The sequence below is a fragment of the Herpailurus yagouaroundi genome, unplaced genomic scaffold (assembly GCF_014898765.1).
Source record: "Herpailurus yagouaroundi ecotype Mexico unplaced genomic scaffold, PumYag 100, whole genome shotgun sequence".
NCBI lineage: Eukaryota > Metazoa > Chordata > Mammalia > Carnivora > Felidae > Herpailurus > Herpailurus yagouaroundi.
In genome coordinates this window covers 56265917-56277506 of record NW_024412391.1, presented here as the reverse complement: position 1 = coordinate 56277506, position 11590 = coordinate 56265917, and the positions used below count along the sequence as shown (strand labels likewise).

The 11590-nt window shown below is 35.7% G+C and overlaps 1 protein-coding gene across 10 annotated transcripts in view; it reads right to left on the bottom strand.

Annotated features, from left to right (window-relative positions):
• Positions 1-406: 406 nt before the first annotated feature.
• ETV1 (ETS variant transcription factor 1) overlaps positions 407-11590 on the bottom strand; it is a 91933-nt gene continuing 80749 nt past the window's right edge. For all 10 annotated transcript variants that reach the window (XM_040472554.1, XM_040472549.1, XM_040472548.1 and 7 more), the window contains 2 exons: positions 9256-9357; positions 407-4241 (listed from right to left, as the gene is read on the bottom strand). In XM_040472554.1, the coding sequence (XP_040328488.1) occupies positions 4020-4241; positions 9256-9357 (324 nt within the window). In that variant the 3' untranslated portion in view covers positions 407-4019. The remainder of the gene's footprint in view (positions 4242-9255; positions 9358-11590) is intronic.

Genomic DNA, 11590 nt, shown 5'->3' with positions numbered 1-11590 from the left:
AAACATTCAAATGGCCTTCTCCTCTGCAATGTTTTGTCATTATAAGCTCTTAAAACGTTGCCTGATTGACAAAGGAGCTCATTTTAGAAATTCCCATGATCTGCTTAAATGTTATAAAAGTGGGTAATAGATTTCTTTCCTTGTCATATGAAGACAAGGTGACTCACATTTTAGAACTGTTCTTCTGAGTAACAGACATATTCTAAAATTCTTAATAAATAGTAATCCCTAGCAGATGTTAAGAGCGTATAGTAACCACTCATACCAGCACAAAGAGAAATTTATTTAAAAAATATATAATCTGGCTTGGACGACAGAATTAACTGTGCTACTATGCTGTACTTAACACACCTTATCGCTCATCACATATTTACACAAGGGATTATAAAGTCATGTCATCATTTGATGCGATTACTAGATCCTTTATTGGAATAGGTGAACTTTAATAGAATGTTTTCAGTACCATTTATGCAGAGTATAGTAAAACTATTTCAATGGTAAACAAAAATGCTTTTCAGTAACTTCTCACCCTATCTCCATCAACACAACTTTTGTCTAGAGGTAAATCAATCAGTATTTTGACCAGAGCGTCTTCATCTAGGTGATGGGCTAAATAACACCACCCTCCCCACAACCCTCCACCTCCATGTCCTGATCTAGGAAGCTGTGAATGAAACAGGCAAAAAGGCCTTCAAAGATGTGACGAAGGAAAAATCTTGAGATGGAGAAATCATCCTGGGTTATCTGTAAGGACCTTAAATACAATCCTCAGTGTCCTTAGAAGAGGCAGCTTGAGGAATATCTGACTTCAGTACAAAGAGGGACATGACGACAGAAACAAAGACTGGAGTGCTGAAGCCAGGAGCTGGGACTCAGAAATGTCAGTAGCCTCTAAAAGTAGAAGCTAGAATGGGATTCTCTCCTGGAACCTTCGAAAGAATCCCTACATGCACACGTTGATTTTAGCACCTTTAGGCTCATTTTGGACTTTTGATCTTCAGGACTATAAAAGGATATATTTGTGTAGCTTTGAACCATTACCTTTGTTAGGGCAGCCACAAGAAATTAAAACTATCTGTAGAAAGAAGATTCAAATAAATTACCTCCAAGACTCACGCATGATTTCAGAAAATTGTTGTGCACTGCTAGCTTTGTGGACTTTTATTTTTCAGTATTTTTCAGAGGCATAACTTAAGAAAAGTCATTTTTCATTAGTTATTTAGGATGTACCATTCTTGGTTGTAATCAGTCTGTTGGGTAATAGCATATCATCACTGAGAGGCAGCAAAATTAGGGGAGAGATTTCTTTTAGTTTATTTTACCAATTTGAAGGAAAATGTTATATTTTTAAAGGATTTCTAATAGCCAATTCAATTAGAAATTCAAAACACAAGAATCTCGCAGAAATCAGCTGCCAGATTTATTAATCTATCTGAAAATAAAAACACAAGCAAACAAAAAGAATAAAAACAGAACTTAAAAAAAAAAAAGAACTTGAGATACATTTCCCAAAAGAGTTTATAATGCAACGTTTGAACCCTTCTGTACTGGAAATATTCTTAATGTTAACAGGCCAATTACTCACTTTGTTTTGTGAGTCACTACCTTAAGCAGAAAAATAGTTTGGCCTTAAATATTATATAATTAATACCAGTTCTTCCTTTGATCCATTAAGATAACTCATAGCCCAATCCTTCCCCAATGGGAAATTAGAACTAGATATTAAAAAGAAAAAAGAACAAGGAAAAAAAGAAAAGGAGAAAGAAAGAAAAAGAATCCTCAATACAATTTCATTTAGATGCTATTTTAAAGACCCACTTTTAATTTCTCCTTCAATTTCTCCAAATACGTTAATACTCTTTCCAATAAATCTTTAGCTGAATATTTTAAAATTTGTTTTTATTCTAAGTGCTGTAAATGGCCACATGAGCATAGTAGGGGGAAAGAAGTTCTCATTTTTAAGGCATACTTATTAACCCATAATGGGCCTAATGATATATAATGTATAGGCAGAACAATCATTGAAATCACAGGTTACATACATACAATGAAATTAAAATAGATCTTTTTGTAGGATTAAATGTGACTAGTATTGATCACTGAATATGGGTTTCCCAATAGCTGTTCAATTTAGATATATGAGCTGTGATCTGTGCCATTTTGGAAAATGGGTAGCCGAGAAATCATCTTTCAACAATCTTTCCTGTGTTCACCAAGAAATGCTTTTATAGGTTCATTTTGGCTTTGAGTTTTGGATTTTTTTTTTAACATTTCATTATAGACTCTTAAAAAATGCCGTTCCTCTGGGATATTGATGGATTGAACAAAATTCATGCTTTTTGTCTGAATGGTTCAGCAAGCTTTTCAAGGATATTAGAACACCATTTACTTTGCTTTTTTCCAAGGTGAATGAAACAACATATTCTGCTTTCAATATTTTCTCCAAATGCCAAACAAAAACAAAACAAAAACCTTTGAAACTTTAAATCTTTAAATCTTCTTTCAAACAATCCAAACACATTTACACAAGTGTCCAAAACAAGATGATGAATATCAGTGCCAGCACTATGTCATACAGCAACTTCCTCAGATCTTTGACAGTTTGTAAATAATTTTCTATTTCACCAAAAGTTACAAAAGTTCCACAGTTTCCCTTAGCAAGCTGAAGCTTACTCTTCATTTGTCAATGTGCATAAAAGCTGCTTATAGCATAGCATGGCATAAGCTATTTCTTAAGCAATAAATGGTTTGAGTCATCTATTTTGTCCTGAAATGCTATCTGTAGTTAACTGCATTGCTTATAAATGGTCATAGTAAATTCAGCATGAAAGAGAATATTACAGAAAAGACAGCAGCAGAAGCATTAGCATTATCTAATATTTATATATGTTATCAACATAACACAGCAGTAAAAGGTTTAAATGCATATCAACGGGTACCATGTCTAAAAATTACTATAGTACCTAGTGTATTGGATATTTTTCTTAAGGAGTGCTTGCTGTATCTAGAACAGCGTAATATGTGATTTAGTACAGTTAATTCTTATCGATTAAATAATGTCTTTTTATGTACTGAAGGAAGTGAGATAGATATTTTTTGCTTCATTGTGATCCTGGATTTAACATTTAAATGAAGATCTCAAAGGACCATGACATATCATTATTTAACTGAAACGGGCTTCAAAATATTTAAACGACAGTATGATTTGTATCTAAACAGCAAGGTGGCACCAGATACATGTAATGCTACTGGCCTATGACTCAGTTTGGAGCCAGAGTCCAAAATTGTGCCCCTCGTTTACCGTCATGGTGATCACTCAACTTCAGAGAGAATTACCCATTTTATGGTTATCCTCTGTGAGTCCTATATAGAGCAAAACAAAACAAAAACAGCAAATGCAATCTCTAAATACCTTTTTACAACAGGTGCAAAACCAGTCATCTCTAACAATTAAACTGCCATTTACAGTAGGGTTTTTTTTGTTTTTTGTTTTTTGGTGTTTTTTTTTTTTTGTTTTTTTTGTTTGTTTGTTTGTTTTTGTTTTTGTACATCTTGCAGAGACTCAGAAATGAGAGGGGAAAATGCCCAAGGCAAATGGTCTCCAAGTGGATATTTACACAATGTGAATTAACTGTACCATAGATACCCAAAGAAAATGAACGTTTTCTTATGTTGTTATGAAATCAAATAAACATGATATAGCTTCATCATACTTAAAACCTGTAGGACCCCATCCCAAGCCTAAGTAAAAAGTAATCCCCGTATTCCCCCACCCATTCACCCATTATCTTCCTGTTACACAGAATAAATGTTTAGATTACTCCCACCCACCCTCAAATAAAGTGCACAGTCCATGGCAGACCATAGAATAATGCAACAGGAAAGCCCCTTTTTGTGTATTATTATTTAAAAATAAAATACAAACAACAAAAATCAAAAATCGAAGAGCACTCAGAGATTCTCTGCATCCTGCAAAAAGAGGAAACGCTTGAGCAGGCCCTGCTTCACTGTCACTTGTGTTAATACACGTAGCCTTCATTGTAGGGATGGGGGTTGCAGCAGCCCCCTTCCGGCATGTAGGCCATGCCCTCGTCAAAGTGAGACAGAGGCACCGTGTCCTCTTCATTGATGTGACGTTCCATGTCTGTCTTCAGCAGTGGGCGCTGATTATCTGGAAAGGCCATGGAGAACAGGGCTTCTGGATCACACACAAATTTGTAGACGTATCTCTCTCCAGCCACCTGATGAAAACACGGAAGAGAAAAACCCAGCCTTATGTATGGTGCAGGATGTTAACTGAACTGAGTGTGGCGATCATTTCATGATATATACAAGTAGTGAATCATTCTGTTTTACTCCTGAAACTGATGTAACGCTGTATGTCAATGGACCTCAAAAGAACTGCGATCTCTACCATCCCCAAATAGGAAAGAGCAGGGAAACAAAAGAATAAAAACTTGGTTTAATATACCAGAAAGGGTGCATAACCAAATAATAAAAAAAAAAAAAAAAAAAAAAAGAAGGTCCTTACTTTGTAGAATAAATTACAGTCCAAAAGAGGGAAATGCGACCTTGAGTAATGATTGACTCTGAGTAATAATTACATTCATTCCAGGCACAGCTAGAAAGCTTAGCACTTTGCTTGTTTTAAATAAAAGGAAGCTTACATTGTTATTTGGGGGAGGGGTGGAAATCAATGATTTCATGCAGGCATCTCCCATTGAAATTTTTTTCCTTTGTTTTAAATGGTAATATCTTTATAAAATGACTGGATCTTTAAGGTGTAGTGTCTCCCTCTTAATATTACATTTTCTGAAATCGTAGAAAAACTAAACTTCTAAACCTTAAAAGAAAAATGTGTTGTGTTCCTAATAAGACTAGACTAGTGACTTGCTGATTCACAGTGAACTGGTTCTTTTTTCTTTTTCTTTTCTTCTTTTTTTTCCTTTTTTTTGGCACTTGTGTATTCTGATGTAAAAGAAAAAGATGCATAGCCTTATTTAAATGAAAGATGGATCAAGAGGACAGCATCATCCTGGGTACATCACTTTTAAAAATGAAGGCAAGTTGCATTAGACAGAAGTTAAGGATGTGTGTAAAGTGTCAAATTGAAGTAAGAGGTGTAAAAAAGTGAAAGGAATTTAAAATATACAATGCATAGGGAGGAAATGAGAAAAAGAAATGTGACAGCTGCCTGAAATAAAGGAGAAGTAGCCTAATTTGTAGGGAATGACATGTACCAAACTTAAATTTGGAAGAATAATGTTTCTCTAGGAAATTATAAACAATAATGAAGGGAAACACATATGCACCCCCACCTCCATTAACAGGCAAAACTGAGGTTCTAAAAAAACCAGGAGTGGGTTGTGGGATAGAGGGCAGAGGGGGTGTGTGCATGAATACAGTTCTTTGCATTGACTTTGACAGTACCTTTTTGTATGTGTGCAGAGATTAGTAGTTTTAGAAAGGTGAGAATTACTCAGTACCTCTGGGTTCCTATGTATCAAAAAGGCACTGCTATTTGCTTTGTGATGCAGGAGAAGAGTAAGTTCATGGTTTAGAAACTATCTGTATGTTTGGAGAAAGCGAATCGACTACCAAAGAGCGCTAGTGTTCTGGACTCAAGATTTAGAACATTTTTTTGTCCTGGATTTTTTTAGCTTGTAAAAGGAACCAATTTAGAGAATCCAAATAATCTGAATATTCTTAGGTATGAAAAGAGTGAACACTTCGTTTTTATAAATTTGGACATGTTTCTTAATCTGCTCTCAGTTTCCCCTTTCTTTTGTGAAATAGAGGTGGGAACAGCTCCTATGGAAAGCCTCTTATAAAATCAAGATGGAAGTTTCTAGTACATTGCATAGCAAACAGAGGAGCTGACATAAATTATTTTAGGCCCTTATAAGAAAGAAACTAAGTTCATAAAGGTGGAATTGCCATAAATATATAAACAGGCAATATCAGAAACAAAGCTAAGATATGAAATCCTTGTGTTCTTTTTTTTTCTTTATTCAAAGCATCTTGAGGAAAATAAATAAATAAATAAATAAATGGCCTGCATACCTCAAAGCATTCAATAACCTTCTTTGTTTTGTTTGGAGCTTCAGAAAAAGAGGTATTTGCTTTAGGCTACTGGTAGCTTTTTTATCCAACCTGTTGCTATTGGTTATAATTAGAAATGATTTGATAAATCACCATGGGGAATTAAAATGTACAACATGCAATCAAGATTATAAAACCTCTTAAGGAGACTGCCTTGACTCATTGCTTCCTGCTATTTTTCTTATGAAAAACATTTTTGGAGGTACCACTATATTTATCGGACTATGTTAGATGCCACAGAGTTTAGAACAAAGGCTGATAACTACCAAGGGAAATAATGTCTTTTATTAGTAGTAATACAATTACAATGTAGAAAATGCTGCACATTAAGTATACCCAAACTGCAAAGCTGAGATACACAGAACATGAATTTTATAGGAGATGAATTAGAGTTAAGTAAGGAAGTATCTTTTGAACTGTGCTTTGAAAGACTACACATTTAAATTATGTGTTAATTTTTAAAATCGTAGAAGTAACACAGAGAAACTAGAGGAAAACTAAAAACTACAAATTAAACCAAAAGAAATAATGATTTATCATTATATCATCAAGAAGTAACCACTGTTCAAATTTTTCCACATATTTGTCTAGGCATTTCTGTTTTGAAATAGAAGTGAACACATGTTTGTACAGTCTAAAAGCCATACCCTACCCTTTCTTCTTTCACAATTACTGAAATAATCAGGATTTTTTTATATGTTTAGATCCATTTGATTATTTTTATTTTCTAAACTTTCCATTTTATTTTCCTTGACATACACCACATACATACATAATTTTAAGTTTATATGATCTGAAAAGAAACCAGAGTATCAGAATTTTAAGTTTCTAAACAAGTGTGGTCATATAAACATTTTTCCACTACACCCTGAAATATAAAATTCTATATCACACTTTTTTTTTTTAAGGACAGCATAATTTTCCCGAGTGACTCTGTTAAAATTTACTTAACCATTAGACTGATACAGACGTTAGGTAAAAATCAGAGGGCAAGGCACTCTATAAAGAGGGGACCATATCGGTGAAGTAATGAGGGGGTCACAGGCGTATCAAATAGCAGCAAAGAGAATGACTGAACACATATGGGGAAAAAGAGTAAACATGTCTGTAAAAACTGTAAACAGCCTTCATTTATGTGCTGGCTACAAGGAGACCTCAATTTTGCATATTTCACCATTAAACACCCTATGCTTTCTCACATCGCACAGCAACACCCCAAAAGGTATGTCATAGAAACGACAGAATTTTGCTACCCTCTACTAGCTGATAAACAGTTGCAAACAATTTCTTTTGGCAATTATATCCCAACAGGGAAATATGTGAGGAGCAACACTATTTTAATCTGTATTTTAGTACCTATGCCATAATTTGATTATTTGATAGTATCTTGTCTTATCAATCTATTAAAATAAGAGGTAAACACACGGTGTATGTGATCATCGGATAAATAAACAGGCACATGGAATGGTGATATTAGTAATAAGAATCACATTTGAACACCCTTGAGAATAATTAAGACCTGGCATGACATCCTGGAGATACCCTGTCAAACACTATGTCTAAAAGCTGAGGTGTAACTAGAGACCTTCTCCTTTTAACTCTTTGTGAATGCTCTCTTTAATAAGAGACTTAATGGTCAAGACACAGAAGCCAAATGTGTCTCAGCTCCCACTGGTTTCAGGGTGTGAGTGGTATTCAGAGCTACCTTTCGCTGAAGACTTCTACTGTGCCAGGTACCACGCAACAGTCTCGGGTACCTTATTTCATTTAATCATCAGAACAACTTCCGGAAGTAAAAACACCACCATTTAGCAGAAGAACCTGTTCAAAAAGGTGACCCGCTGAGAAGTCAGCATGTAAACCCGACTGCATTCTCTCTTTCGCTGTGCACCACTACCCAGGACTGGGGAGCACCTGCTGCACCAGCCCACGTGACGTGCTGGGACTAGGGACTTGGTGAGGAAAATGAAAGGGTCTCGCTGCAGGTGGGTAGGGCAGGTGAGAGGAAGGGAGGAATAAAAAAAGACCCTACGGTTGAGATGGAGAACACAGGGGAGCAGGTAGTAATAGGTTATATATCTTGAAGGCGAGATTCGGGGAAATAGGAAATGAGAAATGGATTCAGCCTTATCTTTCAAGGATCTTGGGCACTCTAACTTCTGAGCTGGTGAACTCCAGAGCACCAATTCCCTTTGGTCTAAAAACTCAGTGATGCTGTTCCCTCTGTTCCAGTATGTTACATGTAGCAAATGGTTGAGTTTTCTTGGCGTAAATATAGTGGTATAAAAAATATGCCACAGTGCAGAATATATACCTATGTTTGTGTCACCCAAATGAACAAAGGACGCATAATAAGACAGTAATGTTCACAAAGGATAAATCATAAACTTGGTTCACAGTCTACACAACTGGAATGAATACACATGCAAGGCTGAAAGATGTAATAATCACAAGTATTCAATGTTTTATCTTTATTCATCAGTTCATTTCCTTCTTCAAAAATTTTACAATCTCTTCTGCATGCACTTCGCTTGTTTTATCTTACTCTTTTTTTTAAAGCCACTTTCAAATACTAAGAGAAACTCACTTGAAATGAAATAAAATATATTTAACTTCATTCACCAATGAAATAGTATCAATACTTATTTTTAATAAATGGTTTAGGATTCTAAGCTGTCAAATGCTGAAACCAGGCAAGATCTCAGACAAGAAGAGAAGATTTTTCAGGACAAGAAATTCTCTGAATGTTTCTTAAGGATAAGAACAAGGAGGGAAAAAGTAAGCATTCAGTTTGTATTGGAAACTATAAACAAAAGCATTTCCAAATTATATAATTGTGGGGAATGTAGTGGACTACCGAAAACTTCTGGGAAGATATACGTGAATATTAGTACTGAAACATTTTTTACCAAATACGGTAAAGCTGGGACTGCCAGAAAGCCTACTAGTTTCTATATGATATTATTACACTGGTCTCTAATGCCCAGGAATTTATAAATAGAAAGGCTTGTAATACCAAAACCAAGAGCTAAGCATATGTTAAAATGAGTGAAAACCTTGCTTCAGCAATGCAATGATATGTGGCTTTTAAAGTACGACATGCAGATTAATGTGCAACATTTCAATGAATTTTAATGCTGTTTTAGTGCTCACCTTTTGCATGATGCCTTTCTCATAATAATAGCGAAGCGAACGGCTTAGTTTATCATAGTTCATAGCTGGCCTGTTTTTCTGAATGCCCCAACGCCGGGCCACCTGCCACCAAAACAGAATGACATTGTAGTGTTAAGTACTGCCTTATCAAGATATTTCATAAAACACTAGTGAATTAATCAATTACTTCCAAACCTTCCAAAACACAACCAAATTAAAGACCTAAGTAAATAGGCAAAATCATGATCTGAATTTTCCTGTGTCCTGGTTTGCTTTTAAACCAGGCGTGCAGCGCAGTGATCATTCTGAAACTTCACAATAGAATTCTTTGTCACTATTGTTTTGGATACAAAATTAAATGGAAATAAGGGGATGTGTTTACAATGGGAACGAACAGGCTGCAATTCACCAAGATGAGGCAAGTTTCCCATCCTGAGATATATGGCCTGTTTTTTCCCTCTTAGTTTTTCAGATAAAACCCATAGATCAAGAACAGCTTAGTGATCTCTTTGTAAAGGTATTTTTCGAGGTTATGATAAACTAAAGGAAAAAATACCCTGTTTGATACTAAATAAAAAAGTGAACAAGTGGCATTTTATGTGGAGCAGAGGAAACACTATACAAATTCATAATCTGAACTGCAAATAATTTTTATTGCCTGAAGCAGCATCAGAATAAAACTGTAACCAATACTAAACTGGCAAATTAGGCATTCACTTAGACAACAGTAATTGCATACTAAAAATAAGAAGGAAGTGGAAAAGGTCACCATGTACACAAGTCCACAAACAAAAATCTCTAAAGCAGAATGTCCACTTTGTTGTTTAGTGAAAAATCTCAGAACTTTTTATAATGTGGTTTTGGAGGAGCAACTTATGTGGCAGAGGAGAGGTTTTCAAGAAAAGCCCCTTCTTCAATGTATACGCCTCCCCCGCGTCACCACCGCCTTGGGCTGGCTGACGCATTATACTGAAGAGCGTAGCCTGCTTTTTCTACCCCAGCTACAACCATGTTCTCGTTAATTTCCATATTTTATTAGTCTGAGCAGATACTGCAGCTGTCATGCATACCTAGGCGACCCCAAGAGAGCATTAGCTAATAGAGTTAGTGTTTTCCTTCATTTCTATGAAATTCCAAGTTGTTGCTGGGTCCCATACACTAAAATAGAATGCTTTTCAGAGAGATCATGTCTTTCTCCATTTTATTAGCAATAGGCTTTCCTCAGGGTTTGTTTTTTTTTTTTCCTTCCTTTTAAAAATACTGATCCTTGCTATCTTCTACCTCCTTAATTTGTATTCCCTAAATAAACATACGATGTAATTTAGCCACAAGCATCCCTCTACTTTTTTAAGAGCAGAGAAATGTGATGCAACAGGGACATGATGACATATCCAAGTGGTCATCACAGCAGGTACATCTTAATTTTCCAAAGATCAACTTTATTTTAATGCAAGTGTTCTAAGCAGTAGTGAAATGGGAGGGTGGCAGTAAGAAATGAAAGCAATGCTTTCTAAATAAAATTATTTCTAAATAATTTATTGTCAAGTTGGCTAACATACAGTGTATACAGTGTGCTCTTGGTTTTGGGGGTAGATTCCCACGATTCATCACTTACATACAACACCCAGTGCTCATCCCAACAAGTGCTCTCCTCAGTGCCCATCCCCCACTTTCCCCTCTCCCGCACCCTCCCATCAACCCTCAGTTTGTTCTGTGTATTTAAGAGTGTCTTATTGTTTGACTCTCTCCCTGTTTGTAACTATGTGAAAATGAACTATTAATATTTCCTTAAATTAAACAACAACCTCTGAATAGTTTTTCATTTACAAATGCTTCTCATGAAGAAACTCACCAGGATGTCCCTAGAAAGTAAAAAACTTGCAACCAACTTTAAGACAACACAGTGGAAGTCTCTAGGGAGAGAAAGATGATTTTTTTTTGATACCATAAGCAGAGTCTGATTTTGAGGATGCCTGGTAATTCTCAGCACAAGTGGGTATTAGTAGGTATTTTAAAACAGTAAAATTTATTCTTAGAGATGTTTTCTTAAAATTTTGTGATGTTTATTCATTTTTGAGAGACAGAGAGAGAGAGGGCATGAGCAGAAGAAAGGCAGAGAGAGAAGGAGACAGAATCTGAAGCAGGCTCCACGCAGACCCACAAACCATGAGATCGTGACCTGAGCCAAAGTCAGATGCTTAACCGACTGAGCCACCCAGGTGCCCCGATTCTTAGAGATGTTTTAACTGACTCAGTGTCACATTCATCAAGAGAAGTGCCACATACCAATATGCCTATGAGACGCAGATGAGTTATGCAAGATGAACAAGTTCTA